The sequence below is a fragment of the Piliocolobus tephrosceles genome, chromosome 13 (assembly GCF_002776525.5).
Source record: "Piliocolobus tephrosceles isolate RC106 chromosome 13, ASM277652v3, whole genome shotgun sequence".
Taxonomy (NCBI): Eukaryota; Metazoa; Chordata; class Mammalia; order Primates; family Cercopithecidae; genus Piliocolobus; species Piliocolobus tephrosceles.
The window spans coordinates 93322511-93345845 of NC_045446.1; the positions used below are offsets into that span (position 1 = coordinate 93322511).

Genomic DNA, 23335 nt, shown 5'->3' on the forward strand with positions numbered 1-23335 from the left:
GGCCCAGGGAGATTATGATTCATCCACTCTTATCTAAATGCATACTAATGATAGGTAAAATATACAAAAAGGAAATCACAAACCTTAGTTGGCTTGAAATACAAGATAAGTATTACATTGTGTCAGAAACAGGACAGAAAATAAAATTATAAATAGAGCCAAAAATACAGATAGATTGAGCTATAAGTCCAGAATTAGGAAGCAATGAAGTATGGCTTTTTTAGAGTAAAAGGAATTAGTAGTGCTAAATGTTACACAGGACTATAACCAGGCTCGTTGCTTGTTGAATCCAGTTCTGAGGTTAGGCTCTCCATCTCCCCAGTAAAAGGAGACTGAATAAAGCTGTTGCAGGCCTGGCGCCGTGGCTCCCAGCACGTTGGGAGGCCGAGGCAAGCGGATCGCTTGAGCCCAGTAGTTTAAGATCAGCCTGGGCAACATGGAAGAACCCTGTTTCTACTACAAATACAAAAAATTAGCCAGGCCTGGTGGTGCATGCCTGTCATCCCAGCTACTCAAGAGGCTGAAGTGGGAGAATCATCTGAACCCAGGAGATCAAGGCTGCAGTGAGCCGTGATCATACCACTGTATTCCAGCCTGGTCAATGGGAGTGAGACCCTGCCTCAAATAACTAAACAAGGCCGGGCGCGGTGGCTCAAGCCTGTAATCCCAGCACTTTGGGAGGCCGAGACGGGTGGATCACGAGGTCAGGAGTTCGAGACCATCCTGGCTAACACGGTGAAACCCCATCTCTACTAAAAATACAAAAAACTAGCCGGGCGAGGTGGCGGGCGCCTGTAGTCCCAGCTACTCAGGAGGCTGAGGCAGGAGAATGGCGTAAACCCGGGAGGCGGAGCTTGCAGTGAGCTGAGATCCGGCCACTGCACTCCAGCCCGGGGGACAGAGCAAGACTCCGTCTCAAAAAAAAAAAAAAAAAAAAATAACTAAACAAACAAAATAAAGCTGTTGCAGAATCACTGATTGAGTTTATGGCATTACAGAAATCTGTAGGCTTAAGAAAGCTGAAAGACAAAGAAATAGCCTGACTTCTCAGATGCTGAATCTCACTGCCTATCCACAAGATCTGCAGTATCCCAACATCGCCAGAACAGAACCCCCAAACTGGCATTATAAATATTGTATGTACGTAGATATGGAAGGGACAGTACAGAGGTCTATGGAGGGAAACTACTGCTCAAGATGAACCTAGAATCCAAAATCCAAAATAAATGGGAAAAACAAACTAATCCAAAAAAGAAAACTAACAAAATCATCAGATGAAACAACTAGTCAATTAGTTTGTTGTTAATTTTATAGAAAAATCTGACAAAAGAGTTAAACTATCTTAGTTTCCTTGAACAGATACATGAAGGAATAACATTCAGTACAAAATAACAAGAACTTCTGGAGGAGAAACAGGGAGAGATAATACAGTTATAGTTGAAAGTAATGTCAGAAATGAAAAATGTAGTCTTTAAATGAAAAAGTTGATAAACAAAATGTACATTAGATATGATTGAAGAAGACATGATAAATTGGTTACATTAGGAGACACAGACAATAGTTTCAGATACTCTATCCTATTTCTAAAAGGATTTCTAGAAGTATAAAACAGAGAATGACAGAGAAGTGAAATTTGAAAAACTGATTCAGAAATTTTCCAGAATTGAAGAATGAAGAGTTCTTGGATGAAAAGCATCTGCAAAGTACCAAAAATAAAAAACAAAAGTAAATTCAGTTTCACACCTAATCACACTATAGCAAAGCTAGTCAATATCCACATTAAAGAGGAAAATCTTCAAAGTTACCAGATAAAACATCAGATTTTCTACCAAAATAATCACCATGTTGACAGCAGACTTCTCTTTCACAACACTAGATGTCAGAGGACAATAAAATAATATATTCAAATTGATGAGGAAAAATAATTGTTAAACTCAAACTCTATTGCCATCTAAAATATTCAATAATGAAAGCAATAAAAAGATACTTCAGGAACCCGAAGACCACCAGAATTCACCACTCACATACAGCCTCAATAAAAGCAATACTGAAACATGTACTTCTGCAAAAAGTAAAGCCAGAGAGAAAGTAATGAACACCTAAAACAATAGTGAACCCCAAATTAACAAATAATTTTAGTGTGAAATTTAACTTAAATTTAAGTAACTTAAAATATTGACTGTAAAATGTTCTGTTTAAGCTGAAAATCTAAACAGCAATAATTCAATTAGATATGGTGTGTTAAAATTCATACTGTCTTCAGTACTGAATACTTTAAGAATTTATTAGAAAGTTTTACACTTAATTATGCATTTAAAAGTAGATGGTAAAACAGTAAAATAGATATACAATCCACAGCAGAAAAGGAGAAGAAGTGAACAAAAAAAGGTAAAGAGAAAAAAATGTAAAATAATAGAAATAACACCAAATATATGACTATTGTAAGCATATTAATCCTACCAATTAAGAGATAGAAATTATCAGACTGAGGAAAAAATAAAATCCAGTTAAACGGTACTTAAATATACTTAATGTATATTTAAGTCATGATCACACAGATAATTTGAGAAGTGGAAAAACACATGAAAGAGGAACTTAATGGTGAAAATGTCAGACTTTCCAAAATCAAATTTTAAAATTTAATGCAATTTCAACCAATATCCCAAAGTGTGTGTGTTTTTCTTTCAAATATGTGGTACGTGAGTTTGAGGTAGCATTTGCTCAAACTAGCTCAAAACTTAGTGGCTTAGAATACCAATTTATTATTTTCTCACAATTCTGTGGTTTGCCTAGTAGGTCCTTTGCTGATTTACTCACACCCACTCTGCATCTACATTCAACTAGGTCAGTTAGAAGAGAAGGTCCATGCTGGCCTCATTCACATATATGGCAACTGGTGCTAGCTCAGTCCTTCCCGTGCCCTCTCATACTCTAGGTACCTCATACTGAGGTACCTCAGTACTTCACATGCCCTCTCACACTCTGGTAGACTAGGAGAGCTTCCTTATTTGGTGGTTTCAGTACAGCATTTCTAGAAGGCAGAGCCTTTTAAAGCCTAGCTTCAGAAGTTGCTTAAAGTCCTTCTACCACATTCTATTGATCAAGGCAATTTAAAAGGCCAGCCCAAGTTCAAGGTGTAGAAAAGAAACTCCACCTCCTGATGGAAGCAGCAGCCAAGCTTACTTGGCAAAGGGGTGTATATTAGGAGGAGAGGAATTTGGGGCCATATTTTGCACTGTGTCACAATATTATTGTTATTATTAAGCGATGGCAGTTGAGACAGTATGGTATTGGTTTAGGGAAAGACAGACTAATGAGACACAAAAGAAAGTCCAGAAACAAACTTATGCCAGTACGGAAACTTGACACATGACAAAAGTGGGGTTGGTTACAAATTAGGGTCTTGGAAGGACTATTTGATAAATAATTCTGAAACAATTGCTCACTCATTTAGAAAATGATAAAATTTGATCCATACTTTATATTATAAATAAAAATGGACCCTGAAGGTTTAAAAAGTTACAGAAACAAAACTGTTTGAAAGAGAAGACTTTTAGAAACAAAATACAGGAAAATACTCAGGATTTCTTTAGAAACAAAAGAAGTAATAGCCTTAAAGGAAAAAGCTGATAAATTTGCTACCCTGAAATTAAAAAGATACTACAGAAAGTGAAAACACAGGCCACAGACCAGGAAAAGATACTAGTATCTTGTATAACTGACAAAGGATTAGTACTTAAAACAGATAAAGGACATTTATAGATCATTCTTTTAAAGAAAATGTCCATAGTAAGGAAAAAGTGGAGGTGGGCAAAGGATTTTAATAGGCAACTTACATGAAGAGGAAACCTGAATGGCTAATAAACATAAGGAAAAGTACTTGTTCTTACTAGTAACTAGGAATGAAATTAAGACCAAAATTTGATTCCATTTCATGCTCATCAGTTTGGCAAAATTTTTAAGTCTCAACAGACCCAGTATTGGCAAGATTGTGGCATAAAGTAAATGTATAGATTGATACAGTTACTTTGGGGAATAATTTGCCAATATTAGGTAAAATTGAGATTGACCACACTCTTCAACCTAGTAATTTAATATATCTAGAGAAATTCATGCAAATGTGTATGAGGAAGTAAAATAATAGCAAGCAGTTGGAAATATTCACAAGCAGAAAAATGGATAAATTGTTGTATATTAACAAAATGAAATATTGTATAGCTGTTGGAAATGAAAGAACAAAATGGATGCACCTTAAAACCAACAATGAAGGAAAAGAGTAGATTTCATGTTACCCTTTACATAGAGATTGGAAATATGAAAAACAATACTATTTATTGTTCATAGCTACAGATAAAACTAAATTCAGGCCAGAATATTTTTGCAACTCTTTAAGAGACCTGTATATCACATTAGTGGTATAGTAGAAAGAGTATTTAAGTATTAAATAATTATATTATCATCCCAGCTCTTTTACTAACAACAGTTACTTATCTTTTCCTTGCAACAGCAACCTTACTGTAAAATTCAAGTAATGAAATCATTCAAAACTATTCGTTAAGGGATTCTCTCCTAGCACCGAAACCATTCCCTGACTATATGTCACTGAAAATTATCTTAACTCTTCCAACTTAGCATTCCCTTCATTCTAAATTCTATAGTTCTTTCATTTAGTATGTTAAAATTCCAAGGCACTGTGTGTATGTATGTATGTGTATATATCTATATATAGATGGATAGATTTTTTTTTTTTTTTTTTGAGGCGGAGTCTTGCTCTGTCGCCCAGGCTGGAGTGCAGTGGCACGATCTCAGCTCACTGCAAGCTCCGCCTCCCGGGTTCATGCCATTCTCCTGCCTCAGCCTCTAGAGTAGCTGGGACTACAGGCGCCTGCCACCATGGCCAGCTAATTTTTTGTATTTTTAGTAGAGACGGGGTTTCACCGTATTAGCCAGGATGGTCTCGATCTCCTGACCTCGTGATCCGCCCGCCTCAGCCTCCCAAAGTGCTGGGATTACAGGTGTGACCACCGCGCCCAGCCGGCACTGTATATTTTAAGATTGTTTATATTTTGTACCAAGTTCCAATTATGATAATATAGATGTGGCTCTTAAGGCAAAGTGCCAGAAGAGCTATAAATGCCAAATACTGACTCTACATTTGTTGCCTTTAAATAGTCAGGCTAGATTAACTGCAGAAACTAAAAGAATGAAGAGTTTCAAAGAAGAAATATGAAGCTAATAATAACAAAAGAACCATGTTTTCATTTTCAGGATTTCTTACATTTACACTAAGGTTACCTTAAAGACATGAATTTTTTCTTCTAATTCTTCTTTCATATCCATATCGCATGTCAGTTTTTTTCATTACACTTTCTGAACTTTATTCTGTTCCTTAAAAGGTGTCAGAATTCCAGGTTGAGAATACAACATTTGCTGTCTAATTATGCTTTTCTCCCTTCCCTCGTAGAGAAAGAATAACTTTTTGGCTTTTGCCACTGTAATTCTATTACACTAATATCAAGACACCTGAGGTTGCATAACTGATGAGATTTATAAGTAATTTAAAAAATATATTTGCTAAAAATGAGAAATCAGTCTAAAAGAAGTTGACGGTGAACACTAGTCCAGGCCTTACCGACTTTATTCTCAAATACAGTACCATAATCTTTGTTTTCATATATTTGGAATCAGTGAACACAATGGCAAGCATTGCTCTTAAGATAGAATAGAGTAACCTCTGACGTTTGAGACTTTAATGCATATTTTCATGACTTATTTGTTTCCACGGCAGATCAGTGGCTTGTTACTAGAAGGATGTAGTTTTGATGGAAATCAACTTTCTGAAAATCAGCTTGATTCTCCTAGTGTGTCATCAGTGCTCCCTTGTTTTATGGGCTGGATTCCACAGGTAATACATTTTTAACAAGCATAAGTTTTAATAGTATCAGTTCACTCTTAGACATTCTTGGCCTGTGTATTTTTGTTTGCTTTCTAATCTCACCTGCATTTGAACAAATTTGCAGTCAAAATATTTTATCCTTTATCATGTTTAAGATGTACAAGACATTTGAAAACTTTGATTTTGATTGAAAAACTTTGGGCTTTGATTTTGTTATAAAAAGAATAACATAGTATTAATTTCTAGAGAGTTTATAGCCTGGTAATAAAAAAGCCTTTAATGATAATAAGAACTACCATGAGTTGCATTCCTGTTATTTTCAGCAATGTGCACTAGGTACTTTATATGCTTTACCTAAAATCCTCCTCAGAGCAGCCATGTAAGGCAGATATTATTATTCCCACTTTCAAATGAGAAAACGTGTTCACATAGGTTAAGTGACTTCTCGTAGTTAGCTACACAGAGAGTGATAGAATTAAGGTGTTAATAGATATATGGCTTTGTATCACACAATGTCATTTGGCAGCTGATAGGTGGATGAAGAAAACAATCTTAAAGACTTATTTAGTTAACATTTTCCCTTTCAAAACAGTTACTGAAAGAACTTTCAACAGTAGAACTTGGGGTATGCATGTCTTTAAAATAGGACACAGTTGTAAATGAAGCACATAACTTTTTCTTAATAAAGTTTAAGAATGCACATATGACTACATGCGAATAAACTTTAAAGTTCTGATTCTGTATCTAATGAGCAACAAAACTATTTCACATATTGCTTACTACAAGAAAAATGAGCTTTCTCATTGGGAAATAATGCGTTGAATTTTCCAGTTATTGTCATTCTCCTCATAAAATAAAAATTAAATGCACCAGAGTATTTATTTAAGGAAAATCTTAAAAAGCAATAGCAATTAGCAACATTGCCAAGAGTTACAAGAGTATCCTCTGACCTAAAAGAGCATATGTGTCTGTCAAAATTCCCTATTTTTCCCCCATATCAGCTTCATTTTCTCTAAAATTAGAGTGACTATGAGATAAAGGAGAGAGAAGAGATTGAAAGAATCATTGTTTACTTCAATCTTGCTGTTAATTCCTATAAGAATTTTCTACAAAAATTTGGTAAATTTTGAATGACACATTTTTATCTTAGGTGTGTAAATCAAGTTGAAAGTTATATACAAAAGTTAAGGTTGGAATTTGTCAAGGGTTGTGAATATAACGTACAAAATTGTTTAGGATGATAGAGATAAATTCCAATGAATTTAAATTATATAAACTACTAATTCGCTGGAAAATAAAATCCATATTATGATCATGAGGAGGCGGAAAAAAAGTAGGGCAAGTATAAACAGGTTCCCTTGAGGAAAAACCCAAACAATAAAAATAGAGCTTGGAGAGCAACTAAGAATAAATATAGGAGAAAATGACCTGGAGCAATACCCACGTAATTGACCACAAACTGAACATAAATCAGGAATGCAGTGCTGTCATGGACAAAGCCAGTCTGTTACTGGGTTATATGAAAAGTGATGTGACTTTGCAAGACTAGGAATTGATAGCTTGGCAATATTTTACTTTGTGTGTTATTTCTCTCCAGTTTTATTTGTCATACTTCTAAAATGTCAGGATTGGAATAAAAAGCTAGAAATAATTTAATTTCAAAAATAGCTCATATAAAGAGAGGTAAAATGAATTAAGCATTTATCCTATAGAAGACATGACTAAAAGGTAATGTGAACTTTTTACTCTTTTTCTATAAGATTTTCTTCTGGGCCTTTGCACTTGTACATGACATGAAATAGAAGAATTTGTTAGTGCTTCCCCACCTCCTTTTTCCCCTTCTTTCTTTACAGTGAGCTTCCTCCTTTTGCTATGATCGTGCTACTTTTCAGAATGTCTCTCCCATATCAGCTAAGAAGGAAAGAACATGAGATCTACTACTAAGTGTTTCAGAACACAAAGTTCTCTAGCATGCAGACCTAAATTGTAGTCCAAGTTCCCAAGCTTATGAATTAGGTGATTTAGGCAAGGTACCTAACTTCACTGAGCCAGTTTCCTCATTTGAAAATGGAGATAATAACGTTTCTGTAGGATCACGTTGAGGATTAAATATGTTTGTGTATGTGTAAAGTACCTAGCACACTGCTTCATACATGGTAAGTCAAGTTTATCCTATTGTCAATATTTTAAACTGTTTATAATGCTATAATGTTGTATCTCATTTCTTATGGTACTTTTTAGTTTACCAGTACTGTCACTCATTATTAAGTTATTGTTGAGTTTTTATATACCAGATGTTATGCTGAACCCTGGGGTTACAAAGATAAACAGATTTCTTCTGCAGAGTCTTCCGCCAGCTGGGGGAGCAAATAAGCAAAGAGACTACTACAGTTCAGAATCATTAGAGAGGTTTATATAAAGTACTTTGACAGATGAGGGAGGCTTCAACTCTACCATGTGTGAACAAACGAGGGAAAGTCAGATGATCTCGCTGAGAGAGGTGGCAGCTTCTCTTGAACTGTTACTTGAACTTTAGTAATAAGAGTTTAAAGACAAATTCAGAAAAGATAGGGTAACAAGGCATTCCAGACAGAAGGCGCAGCAGATGTAAATATATGCAGGTACAAAAGAGCTTAGGATATTCTGGGAACTGCAAGTGTTGTACATCTGGAGCATATAGTTCATATGGAAGAATGGTGGGGGATGCAGCCAGAAAGGAAGGCCAAGACCAAGTATGATAAGCTGAGTAGCCATGCCAAGGAGTTTAGACCACCTTATGGTCAGTAGAAAGCCATCAAGAATTTAGAACAGGGCCAGTCATGGTGGCTCACACCTGTAATCCCAGCATTTTGGGAGGCCAAGGCAGGAGAATCACTTGAGCCCAGGAGTTAGAGCCTGGCTTGGGCAACATAGCAAGACCCCATGTCTATTAAATAAAAAAAGAATTTAAAAAAAATTTTTAAAGATTGAGAACAGGGGTATGGTAAGATCAGATTTGTAGTTTTACAAAATCAGTCTAGCAGTGAGTGGGTGGATAGTAGATTGGCACACTGTGAGATACAATTATACCTGAGTCTCATAACAATCCTATGGGTTTGGTACAGCAAATTTTCTAGTATTTCTGTTTACCATTATCTATGTACTAGGATAATATAACTGACACTCACACTATTCATTCATGAAACAGATTCTTTTTTTTTTTTTTTTTTTTTTTTTTTTTGAGACAGTCTCACTCTGTCTCCGAGGCTGGAGTGCAGTGACTCCATGATACAGATTCTTAAAGTTATTCCAATTCCAGCTCAATGCAGTGTTTTTGGTTAAATTGATATTGGTTCAAATTAAGATACAGCTAGAGGATTTTATCCAGAAAGCATTAGCTTTTTCCAATGCATTTCTTAACATGTTTCCATGTATCATTTCATAATAATTCTCTATGAAAAATGATTCAGTAAACAAACTTAAACATAATATTCCCTCCCTTGGAAAGTCTTATATTAACAGCTCTGAGAAGTCCCAAAGATTACTTGCCATACAACCTTCTCATGCACCTACACCCTATGCTCCATCAGGATCTAATATTCCACGCAGTATGATTTGGTCAACAGTGCTTTATAATGAAGACCAGTCTCAGTGATGCGCTTCTGGCATTCCACAGGAAGTCAGTTTGCCTTTGTTCTATCTTCCTGTAAATCATGCTACTTAGAATTTATCAGTCCCACAGTAACAGTAGTCCTGAGGCAGCCTGAACCCCATGAGGCTGGATCTTCTGATAGGCACCACAATTGACAATTCAGCTTCAGAAAAAAAATTTATTCTCAGAGAAAACAGAACTATAAAATATTTACACAAGCTACTCTGGAAAACAATCATTACTTTATATTTTGTATAGATGTTAAAATATCACATATATCAGAAGATATGTGTTGAAAGCTCTGCCTTGTATACACTCTGGTTTGAAAAATAACAAATATTTGACTAACATTTTGTATGTGATTTTTTTTTTTTCTTCAAGGACTTTTTATGAAAGTCATGATGTTAACACTATATTATTGAAAAATCAGGAAAATATATCTTTACCAATATACATTTTAAAACGTAGCTACACATTCTTAACAGAACAAAGTCAGAGTATTCACTGGTGGCATGCTGTTTTGTGTCCTATTTTGAGATTTTTTTCCCAGAATTGCATCACTAAATTGTGCTACTTGTACATACATTAGAACTCTGATTTTCTATCATTTCCTCTTCTAAAAAAGAGCTGTTCATTGACTTGATTCATAAACATTCAGAAAGCATGTGCTAAAATAAGTTGGACTGTGCATAAACTGATGAATATGTTTTGTTTTATCTTCATATGTGTTTTGTTATGAAATTTAATTGAAATTGGCCAAATAGCTAATATGAGTAACCTAATAATTTTGTTTTCATTGTTTGGTTTTGCTTTTCCTTGCTTTCTTTGGTTTGCTAACTGATATCTAATACAGTAGTCCCTCTGTATCTGCAGTTTCAGTTACCCACAGTCCGCAAATAAATGAATATAGTACAATAGGTATTTTGAGAGCGAGATCATATTTACATAACTTTATTATTACAGTATATTGTTATAATTATTATTTTTTTATTATTCGTGTTAGTATCTTACTATACCTAATTTATAAATTAAACCTGTTATCCTAGATATGTATGTTTAGGAAGAAACATACTATATATAGGGTTTGGCACCATCCACAGTTTCAGGCATCCATTGGGGCCTTGCAATGTATTCCCCACGGATAAGAGGGGACTACTGAGTCACCATTTCGCCTTTGAAAATTGCATTATCTTCTTTCAAATAGTAGTGTATTGCTTGCTATTTGCAGAATGTATGCTTTTAAGTCATTTTGCCCAAGGCATGGGCACATTTTGTCGTGAGACATTCAGGCTTTTCTTGGACACTTTAGGGAAGCAGGAAAATTGCGCAAGATGTTTATTCACACAAAACAATTTTTATTTATGAAAAGCTAATTGATTCAAATGAATGTAAAATTTCAAATTTTAGCCTCATTATTGAACAGAGCTTTAAAACACTGTAGGTTTTGAAAGAAAGATTTGTACCCTGGCTGTAAGACGAACAAAGCCTACAACTAAACGGTTTGGAAGAATTTGGAAATATATACAAAAACTAGTAAACTGTTAGTGAATATGCAAAAAATCAACTTTAAGTTGATAATAATCAGCATTATTAAGTTCCTAATTTAAAGAGAAATTTTCTTTACATCAATATATAGAGAAAATCTCCTGACTAGAAAGGAATAACATCGTAAAACATTTCATTGCGATGTTTCTATTTCAGTTTTGAGCATAGAAGTAATGGAAAACAGAGCAAACAAAGCAAATATCAGGTGTCAGGAAAAGATAATTTAAGACCTTTCCCAGGATTAAAAATAGGCAATCATAGATTCAGATCACTTCAGTCTAACAAATATGTGATTTTTGTCTGCTCTTTGCCAAAGAATGTAAAGGAATGCTTGCACTAGGCTTTACCTTTTAAGATTGGCTAAGGAGTCATGACAATTACAGTTTTTGATTCCTAAAGCTTTGCCATTTAAGCAGAATTGAACAAGAGGGAAGAGATTAGTTGGTGACTGATAAAAGTTGAAAATTCTCTTTATTCCAAATCCCACTTTTTTTTTTTCTGACGTTCAACTAAGGATTTACTCTCTCCATGAATCACTGTTAGGTTAACATATCCCAGAGTAGCATTTTCTTTATTTTGATCTTCTAAAGTATATATTTTCCCAAAACGTATATTCTAGATATTGGATATGTGCATACTTTGTTTCCTAAAGTAAAAATTCAAAGGGGATTATTTTCTCTATTTGTGTATGTACTGAAATGCTTAGCCTTTACAATTCTAGGCACAATATTAGCATATAAAATGCTATTAAATGAATGGCTGAATAACTAACAAGATCATCAGTGCAAACAGATAATTACAAAAATATAGGACAGATGGCGTTTTTATCTCTTTGGGAATGATTCTACCTAGAGAATATGTTTTGTTATATGTAAATCAGGTTAAGATTCAAGAATGGTAGGAATGAATAATTTTTCAGGGGACATACTGATTTATATCAAGGGCTAGAAGAGTCAGAACAGTTGTTGGTGTGTGGGTGTGGGTGGCCGGGGGAGAGGGACAGAGAGAAGAGCAGGATTGGAAAAGATAATATAAAGTTCATGTAATGCCCACTTAGGCTTAAAAGAAGAATGTCTTAATTTTCTATGAAAGAAAATTATTTTATTTCTATCATAACACCATTTAAGAGATGTAGTAGCTGCCAAAAAGCTGATTTTTTTTTCTAGTCAATTTGAGAATTAGTAGGGAATAAGGAAAAGGCAGTCCAAATAATTAGAGATCTGTGGATAAATAATACTTATATCTGGAGCTCTTATGCCATCTGATTCTTTCCACATCCTGTGAGGTGGGCAAGTGTCATTTGTCTTTCTATAATAGGGAAACTGATGTTCGGAGAGTAACCTCTACAGGGTCAGGAGCTCCTAGACAAGTACTCCAGAGCCTGAAAATAATTTATTTCCATAAAGGCTATTGTGTCCTATTTTGAAAAGTAACAGAATAAGAGACATTCATATACCAGAGTGTTTTGTCAACTGTAATATCTGTGACAACTTTGCCACTTCCTAACTAGGTCACCATGGGTAAATTCTCTGTGGGCTTCTCATCTGTCACTTTTGTAATATTTTAAAATGGGTCTAGCTTGCCTCTGAAGTTCCATTCCAACTCTGCAAAGTCATAATTAATTGAATAAAATCATATAAATTCAGTAAAAATGCTAATCCTAAATTTGAAATGGAAATACAGTTATGAACTCATGATGTTTTTCTTTTAGAAATACATGATTTCTAAGCTCCAGTCACTAAAACATCCTAGAATTAAAATGATCAATGGGTCGGACGCGGTGGCTCACGCCTGTAATCCCAGCACTTTGGGAGGCCGAGGCAGGCGGATCACAAGGTCTGGAGATCGAGACCATCCTGGCTAACAGTGAAACCCCGTCTCTACTAAAAATACAAAAAATTAGCCGGACGTGGTGGCAGACGCCTGTAGTACCAGCTACTCGAGAGGCTGAGGCAGGAGAATGGCAGGAACCCGGGAGGCGGAGCTTGCAGTGAGCCGAGATTGTGCCACTGCACTCCAGCCTGGGTGACAGCAAGACTCCCTCTCAAAAAAAAAAAAAAAATCAATTATTCCTAACACCCAAAGTATGGTCTCTAATACCATTTCTCTTGAAAGAAACTAGGAATCATCAGATTAATGACTAATTTCTAAGGCAGGAAATATAAAAGATGAGCTTGTATAATAATACTTGTCATACTAGAAAGGCAATGAAACTATTGAAGAGACAACTGGGGACGTAGCAAAACCCAGGAGCCAACTTAAAAAGCTCCCCCTGAGCAAAGACTGACAGTTTGAACACCAGTGCAATAGCGATTGCATTGCATTTAAAGTACATCACATATGTTTAAATCCACCAGTTCATAATGCTATTTTTTAAAAAGAAGCAGTGGTCATTGATCACTCTTGGAGTACGCTGGGAAACATTCATTGTTTTGAAAACACATAAAGGGAAATAAGCATTTATCCAGTTTTTCCTATATGAACTGCACCTCATGGTAATTAAAAAAATTGATAAGTGGAGGTTTCTCTTTATAGATAGATTCCTGCTTGGAAGAAGGAAAGATAGATTACCCCTTGTGTAATCTTGAATGAAAAATGATTATGAATGGCCTCTAATAGCCAAAAAAGAGAAATAACCCGACATATGCTGCTTGATGGAAACATCTAGTACCACCTATGCAGTATTTTCCAAACATTGAGTCTGAGCTCACCTATGGATCCAGTTTATAGGAATACAAGGAACAGACAGACCGACGTGATATCATGGGAATGTAATCCCAAAAAGAATGTGGACAATTATTTGGTATAGTTTCTTCTGCAAACAAATCGCTAGGAAAAGAGGAGGAAAATTTACAAATTTAGGAGACTTAAGAGACTTTTCAACAAACTGCAAAGCATAGTTCTTATTTAAATGATGCTTCTAACAGAAAATCTCTTTGAACAGGAGATAATGAGATAACGGATGTGTGATGATATTAAGGAATTATTGGTTATTTTCTACTGCATGATAATACATGGTTATATTTATAGAGATATAGATGTAAATATTTATAGGTGACATTTTGTAATTGTAAGGTGCTATTCAAAATACTCCAATATTGGGCTAGGGAGAGGTTGTAAATAAAACACGATAGGCCGTGCGTTTCATTTTGTTGCAGGGGGATGATAGGGGCTTATCATATTAATCTTCATTGGAAACATTTCATAATATTGATATGTTTGTTTCCTTGGTTATCTAATAATCTGTTTCCAAATAGTGTATTGCTGTATTTTAAAACAAGTTGTTTTTTAAATAGGATGCATGTGGTCCATATTCCCTGGATGAGTGCATCTCTTTGCCTGTTTACACAAGTGCTGAAAGGGATCGTGTGGTTACCAATATTGATGTTCCATGTGGCGGCAACCAAGACCAGTGGATTCAGTGTGGAGCAGCTCTATTCCTAAAAAATCAGTAGAATCTAATGACAACAAAAGCCATCTTCACAAAAGGGAACACTGATTCTTTAAGCTTTAAATCAAACATGTGGTCAGTCTACATTTGAAATGTTAGTTCAAAATATTAACATATAGTTACCTTACAATGTTGATCTCATTGAAATTTTAATGTGTAAAAGCAGCACTGTGCATCTTTTAAAGTAATTAATTAATGGAGTTATTGTTAAAACAGAGTATTCTTTTTGATAACATTAAATATTTCTGTGAGGAACTTCACTTTTCCAGTGGCTCAAAAATTTGTTTTAGGTCAGAGATTTTAAGTGGTATATTAAAGTAATCCATAATAAATATTTTGGCTGTCATTTGTGTCATAATTATTTAATAAAATATAAGAGCATTCATAATTTTTTCAGTCTTCCCATGACTTTTTACATACTGAAGAATGTATTATAAAGTTATGAATGTATAAAAGTATCAATATGAATATAATTATACTATACTAATTATAATGTACAAATATATAATTGTCATTGTAACTATACACTTACAACTAATATCTTAAGGTAATTCAAATAGGAATAATTCAGGTGACATAATAATGGAGGACAAATTCTGGTTATTAAACATTCAGCTGTTTTTTGTTTTGTTATTGTTTTTTGAGACAGAGTCTCACTCTGTTGCCCAGGATAGAGTGCTGTGGGGCGATCACGGGTCACTGCAGCCTCAACCTCATAGACTCAATCTGTCCTCCCGTCTCAGCCTCCTGAGTAACTGGGACTACAGGATGCACCACCATGCCCAGCTAATTCCTTTATTTTTTGTAGAGGTGGGGTTTTGCCACGTTTCCCAGGCTGGTCTCAAACTCCTGCACTCAAGCAATCCACCTGCCTTAGCCTCCCAAAGTGCTAGGATTACAAGTGTGAGCCACGACACCTGGCCTGTATTTTTTATAGGAGCTATTATTTTAGCTCTGCAAGATTCCCTGAAATCTAAGGAACTGAAACTACTGTTCAGTTGAGTGATAGATAGACATTTTAGTATCCTATGAAGTTATTTGCAGCAAACAAATTCTAAGAGCTGAGGCTTATATTTTTGATAGTTGTTTAAAACGAGTCATAGTTATATACTTGGAGGAGAAACGAAAAATGCAAAACATACTTTTAAAAGAATATATGTAAATATATATTTTAAAGGCATATATTTAAAAATATGTATTTATTCCATGTGTATTCGTCCATGCTTTTCCCTTTCTAGTGATGGTAATGTCAACATCAAGCCCTGAAAAACGTATTTTTAAAAGAATATATTTAAATATATATTTAATAAATATATTTTATATTTAATATATATTTAATACATATATATTAATTATATATTAAATATATAAATTAAAAAATATATATTTTTAAAAGAATATATCTAGATATATTTTTAAAGAATATATTTAGATATATTCTTTTAAAAGTGTTTTTCAGGGCTTGATATCAACATAACAATCAGCTAGAAAGGGAAAAGCATGGACGAATACACATGGAACATTTTTGTGGCCCATGTCTGGAAATGTCATACATCATTATGTTTACATTCCATTAGAGAGAACCTAATTACATGGGTATACATAATGTGTAGCGTGTCTGGGAAATGTAGTCAGCTGGGTGCTCAAAAAGAGAAGAGCATGGAGGGCTACCTAGCTCTTTCTACCACATCCCCATGCAGTGAAAAATTTTAACTCATTATAGAAATGCATTCAGTACAATGACATACAATTACTTAATAAAGAAGCATAGGTCTTTAATTGATATGATGCCAAACCTCATGCTTATGAATTTTTGCATTAATATCCAGCAAAATAACATAAGCCAGCTATTGGCCAGATTCCAGAAATATAAAGATAGATAATATAGTCTCTGCTCTTGAGAGATGTAAAAGCTGATCAGACGGTGAAACATGTAAAAACAGTCTCCACACTGTAAATTTTTATATCTGATATTAATATTGCTATACCAGCTTTTTTGGTTAAATTTGGGAAACAATATATTAAAAATGCCCATATAGAGAAAACTCATAGCACAATGAAATAAGAGTTATGTGGCACAGTAGCAAAGGGCTGTGGGATTCCAGGGGAAGGAGTAACTAATTTAATAAAACATGATTCGTAACAGTAGGCTTGTTTCTTTTTCTCTTTTTAAAAAAACTTACTTTGAAAATATTTTACAAAGAATAAATAAATGTATTGCCGTCCTCAAATGAACAAATATTAGATATTATGGTGTTTGCTTTAGATTTTTTTTAAATGTCAAATTTTAAAAATTGTTTCAAAATCAGAGTCCTTCACATTCCCTTCAGCAGAACTTTCACTTCTTCCTCCAAAGAGACACCCACTAACCTGTATTTGTTACCTACACAGTACATGTTTTTAATATATAACCAAAAATAAGGGGAATTTTTTTTAATGTGAGCTGCAAGGAGCCTTTCTAAAGCTTCAGAAGGACACAGTATTTGAGGTTCTCAATCCGTTAGAAGCAACAAACGACAGTTTTCAGTCCTCAGACACCACAGATATTGGAACGGCCCCAAACAAAATACATCATAGCCATGTATTTGGTAAATTTAGTATGATAATTTTCAAAATAAAAATCTTGACTAGCCAGGAACTGAAGGGACTTTCACAAATAATGGATATCTATGAAAAACCTATAGCAAAGATCATTTTTAATGAGGAAACAGGGCATTCACTTTAAAATGAACAAGACAAAGCTCATCACTTCTACGCTGGAGGTCCTAGACAGCACAGAATGACAAGAAAAAGGCAGAATTGAATAGGCAAAGACAAATAGAACAAAATACGTTCAAGGAGAAAAAAATATTAGCATTCACATACTTCTTCCCATCAGCCCTTTGTGCAGCTTTTGCTTTTGGCAAGCTCACACGTGTATACATCAAAATAAAAATGTTAAAGGGAAGAAGTTGAAATTTAACTCCTTGTGTTAAGTATTCTAACCAATAATTATTTGGGGGTTTTATTTTTTATTCTGAGACCTTCTGCTATAATTTCTGAAAGAGATATGGAGACTAAAGAAAACAAAATTCACTCCAGTTACTTGGGACATCTTCTTCCACGTTATTTCTATGTATTTACTTCCATTATGTCAAAGTCTGGATGAGTTATCATTTCCCGCCTATCTTAGGAAGCTGTGAGCACAAGGGAGCCCTGCCAGGAAGGCGGCTACAGAGCACACAAAGTGAGAGACTGCATTGGGCCTTTGGGAGACACACAAAAAAATAGAAAACAAGGTACTACAATATGAAGAATATTTAATTCAAGGAAATCAGTCATTTCACCTCAATTTTGACCCTCTTGCACACTAAGCATCTTAAGAGCAGGAAGTATATGTTTCATGTTTTTGTTTATGGCACTTGCTTTTATTGGAGCTCAACACACATTTATTGAATCAGTGACTAAAAATTGTTTCCAGACAACATCAGATTTGTCTCCAGGTGATTTTAGATTGCTCCCAGAATCAAACCCATCCTTAAAGAATGAGTACATTTTCATCATTGAGGATAGTTGGAGAAGGCTTTCTTCAAAGGTTCTCACAGAAACTTGAAAAAGAAATTTCAAACATCTCAGCAAGGTTGACATCATTGGACTGTGCCTCCATGTGATCACTTTGAAGAAAACAAATCCTTTGGTTATATAGTCCTTCAATCAAAAAATCTTTGGGGGCTGGGCATGGTGGTTCAATGCCTGTAATCCCAGCACTTTGGGAGGCCAAGTCGGGTGGGCGGATCACAAGGTCAGGAGATCGAGACCATCCTGGCTAACACGGTGAAGCCCAATCTCTACTAAAAATACAAAAAAGTCAGGTGTGGTGGCACGTGCCTGTAGTCCCAGCTACTCGGGAGGCTGAGGCAGGAGAACTGCTTGAATCTGGGAGGCGGAGGGTGCAGTGAGCCAAGATCACACCACTGCACTCCAACCTGGGCAATAGAGCAAGACTCTGTCTCAAAAAAAATATATATATATATATTCTTTGGAAATGGAAAGGACCCTAGAGATTGGCTGGGTTTCTGTTTTATTTTTACTTTACAGTCATGCCTTCCTAAATGCTCACAAGTCATGTCTTATAAACTTAACATTGTAACTAGGAGAAAAATCAATTATCAGAGAAAGTTTCATGGAAGAGTTGGATTTCATGCTGGACAATCAGGGCATCTATAAGAAGTAGATGTATACCTACCAGGGTCCAAAAGCTCAAACTAATCCACCTCAGTATATCTGCTACCATATACTAACACTGCAAATTTCACACTGAAAAATAAATGTACTCCAACAGTTAAGTTATCGATGGAAGGACAGGAAAAATAAACCCAATCTGAGTGGGGAGAAAAAGTAAGCTTGTTGAGAACAACTGTCTTTACCTGCAGTGATATTTTCCATGTATGTAAACATGGCTATCAGCTATTTTTTTCCCAAAAATAAAGGGAAAAACAAGTAACAACCAAAGTATTATGCATAACCATTATAAATTCTGATTATGCTGTGCCTAAATTTTCCTCCCCTTTTTTAGTTCCTGAACACCGTTTCAGAAGGGATTAAGGCAATAGAAACCCAAAAAGGTAAAAGCAGAGACAAGAAGGTGGAAGGGGTTAAGATTCAGCACAATAGATAGAAAGATGGTCTTCAATTTCTCCCTGTTTTCAAAAGTGTATTACTTATTGTTTAGCAAAGTAAGAATAAAGAATAAAACCATGTTTAAGTTTTGTGGGAAAATTACAAAGTAATGAACGTACTAACTTAAACCACATAGAAAAAAATGGAATCAAATTACAGCCTAAATACAAAATTTGATTATTAAAGTCAGTGACACCTGACTTTTCCAAGTTAGCTTCGTTTCTATTTGAAATTAATCATTATTAAAATAGGAATTTATTTGAACATAACTGATTCTACTAGCAGTGGCGAAATGCTTAACAACAGAGTGGCTGCTCACAGGTTTTTAATTTTAAAGATGCTTCCCTGCATGTAAAGCACAACTCTTTCTATGTTAGTTACTGCTGCTTGTCTCCCAGTGCCCATTCTCCCCTACTACTGTAGTAAGAAAACTTAGAGTGTTTAACTGAACTAATGCATACTCAGAATAAAAACTGAAATTCCTTATCTCCCTTACATTCAAGTGTGGCCATGTGACTCGCTTCTGCCAAAGAATGTGAGCACAAATATCCTGTGGCAGCTTCCAGGGTCATTCTTTATAGGATGTGGCCCATATACCATTTTCTTTCATCTTCATCTCCTCTCCTCTGCTGCCTGCAACGCTGCCATCTTGGACCTCAGTCTCTGAGGACTTTGTCAAACACAGATACCACCCCTGGACTATTTACCTCTGAATTTCATGTATACAAGAGAGATTTTTCAACCGTAGATGGGGTGGATAAATGCCAGCTGGCTGGTGGTGTGGACAGACAAGATCTACTGCCCTCAGACAATCCCTCCAAAACCAGAGACGAGACCCAAATACTGCAGCTGAACTAGGAACCCTAAGTTGGAGACACTTTCAACCTGTGCTCCCTGACTAATACAAGTCACACTTGGCAAGAGAAGCAATAATTGTAAACAAAACGGTCTCTCCAGAGACACCGTGTGCACCTTTGGGGTGGTACTTTTTACATCGAAACCACTCATTAACCTGCCTCCCTCCCAAAACACTTACACCTTCTGGATGGTCATAAGAGAGCTCCAAGTGTTTAAAGTACCACCAGAAGGTCATTTATCCCTTAGACAATTTCAGAGATCTCTCCAAAATGATGCTACCCTTGGTTACTTGGTAGAGGTTCGCAAAATGGTAACTGCTTCATTATTTATGTGCCCCTTGTGAGCAGCTTTCCCTGTAACTAAGCCATCCAATTCAAATAGATGGTATGAAATTTGTTCTTGATTTCAGCTGAAGTGATCAGTGACACCACCTCAGCCCTGGAAGGCACTCAGGTCAGCTCCAACTCACAGTCTGTGGTTGTTTTGCTATATTTGTGTTTCTGGGATAAGCATCTCTGAAATTCTATTTGGTCTTAATATGATAATTTAGACTGGGCATGGTGGCTCACACCTGTAATCCCAGCACTTTGGGAGGCCTAGGCGGGTGGATCACGAGGTCAGGAGATCAAGACCATCCTGGTTAACATGGTGAAACCCTGTATCTACTAAAAATACAAAAAATTAGCTGGGTGTGGTGGCGGGCGCCTGTAGTCCCAGCTACTCAGGAGGCCAAGGCAGGAGAATGGAGTGAACCCAGGAGGTGGAACTTGCAGTGAGCCGAGATTGTGCCACTGAACTCCAGCCTGGACAACAGAGCGAGACTCCATCTCAAAGAAAAAAAAAAAAAGATAATTTAAAAAGAAAATGTTGATAACAAAATGTTAGAAAAAAAGAAAATATTTTGTACTATATAATACAATATTATATTTGTGAATATATGTATGTAGTATGTATCTCAAATTAGAAAGTGGTACTTTAAAATACTAAATGTTCATTATTTCTGAGTAGAGAGATGATAGGTCATTTCTTATTTTGGGTAAATTTTTACATTTTTCAAATGCTGTAATGAGGATGTATTGCTTTTATAACCCAAACAAAACACTAGTTTTTAACAATTAAAGTAAATGTAAGCTTAAAAAGAGTCCATCAAAGTTAGCTTTTCATATTTCAAGACAATTCCCTTCAGAGTTTCTTTATTTGCAAACTTTTCAATGTATTTGTAGCTTGAATTGCTATTGATCTTGACAAATATTTACTACAGCAGTGCTTCCAGCAAGAAGATAAAATGAATTGACATTGCTAGTCAAAATACTTGTTACACTATGTATTTCCACTGAAGAGTCACCTCTATAAAAATGAGGAAGAGAATATAGGGGAGAAATGCTTTGAAATGTGAACTTAGCTCTCAGAACTGTCAACTTAGCTTCCTTTACTGCACACACTCAGTGCTCTCTGCATGCACAGGACTCTTCCAGGGGCCTTGAGGGTTCTCAGATACCCTCATCCTTCACTGCATTACTTATAAAGAACACTGTAAAATATGTCAGACAGACAGATATGTGTAGTGGATATATATATATATACTATAAAAAATAATAGAATGAACACTTGTACCTAGCATGAAGAAAGAGAGCTTTACCAACAAATACCATTTAAACTGCCTGATGTATTTTCAGTATCTCATTTCCCATTCTCCACCCAGGGGCAACCATTACCCTGAATTTGGTTTGCTTAATTCCCATGGTTTGATGATTATTTTTATGTGTCAGCTCAACTGGGCTAATGGATACCCAGATAGCTGGTAAAACATCATTTCTGGGTTTGTCTGTGAGGGTACATCTGGAAGAGATTAACATTTGAATCAGTAAACTAAATAAAGATCTGCCTCTACCAGCATGAGTGGGCCTCATTTAATTTGTTAAGGGCGCAAGCAGTACAGGAAGGCAGAGGGAGGGTGGATTTTCTTTCTTTTCCGGAGCTGGGCCATTCATTTTCCTGCCCTTGAACACTGGAGCTTCCTTGGTTCTCAGGACTTCAAACTCCAGGACTTAAACTAGTCTGTTCTTCCTCTTCCCCTAGTTTTTGACCTTGGACTGAATTATACCACTGGCTTTCCTGGTTCTCCAACTTGCAGATGGCATATTGTAGGACTTCTTGGGGTCCATAATGTCATGAGTCAATTCCCATAATAATCCTCTCTTATATATCTCTCTATATATATATACATCCTATTGGTTCTGTTTCTCTAGAGAACACTAATACATCTGGGGGTGGGTTCTTCCTAGTTTTTCTGAACATGAATGAATCCCTAGACCATATTCTTCTACTTGACAAATATTTGCTTTTAATCTTAGACTGGCCCCATGGAGACAGGAATAATACAGGGTGTCTGTGCCTAGAATATTGTAGACAACAGTTTCACATGACTAGCAAAAAGGAAACTGTTGAAGTAGCTGCATAAGCTAGGAACTAATAAGACCCTGAAAAACAGGATGTGGGCCAAGCTGGCTAAGACCAACTGGGTCCAACACGGCACTGGATTTGACCTAGGTTTCACCTAGGACATCATTATACACTAATTAACATACTCATCCACACACCCATCAGCACCATGACAGTTTCAGGAACACTCATATTTGCTCTAAAAATGTGTGACACCACAGTTCTGAGAAATTTTTATCTTCTTCCAGAAATCTTCATGAATATTCTACTCCTTGGTTAAAGAAACCCGTAGACAGAAACCTCAAACCCCATTGTGCATGACTCACTCTCCTGAGTGCACCCACAATCCCCTTTCTTGAGTGTGTACTTTAACTTGGCAATAAATCTCCATACTTTCACCATTTTCTGACTAGTCCTTAAATTCCTTCTTGAGACAGTGTCAAGATCCTGGACACCGGCCAGGGTTGAGGTCCTACCAGCATTTGGGGACCTCCTCTAGCCCACTGGTCTCACCATCATGATTGTATGGTTTTTATTTTTATGTAAATTATGTCTTGCTGTACATATTTTATGACCCTTCTTTTTTTTCAGTATGAACATATGAATTGACCACAATTTATCCAGTTTTCTCTTGATGAATATTTGAATTGTTCTAGTTTCTTACTACTATAAACTATGCTGCTGTAAGTAAGTCTCCTGAAATGCATTTATAAGACTTCCTGCAGGGGTCCCCAACTCGCAGACCATGGACCCATACAGGTCTGTTAGGAGTCGGGCTACACAGCAAGAGGTGAGCCGCAGGTTAGTGAGCATTACCACCTGAGCTCTGCCTCCTGTGGGATCAGCTGCAACA

General features: G+C 35.8%; 1 protein-coding gene across 2 annotated transcripts in view; it reads left to right on the forward strand.

Annotated features, from left to right (window-relative positions):
- The window catches only part of DYNC2H1 (dynein cytoplasmic 2 heavy chain 1), a 352433-nt gene extending 337518 nt beyond the window's left edge, over positions 1 to 14915 (forward strand). For both annotated transcript variants that reach the window (XM_023208014.3, XM_023208015.3), the window contains 2 exons: positions 5789 to 5905; positions 14369 to 14915. In XM_023208014.3, the coding sequence (XP_023063782.2) occupies positions 5789 to 5905; positions 14369 to 14527 (276 nt within the window). In that variant the 3' untranslated portion in view covers positions 14528 to 14915. The remainder of the gene's footprint in view (positions 1 to 5788; positions 5906 to 14368) is intronic.
- The last annotated feature ends 8420 nt before the right edge of the window (positions 14916 to 23335 follow it).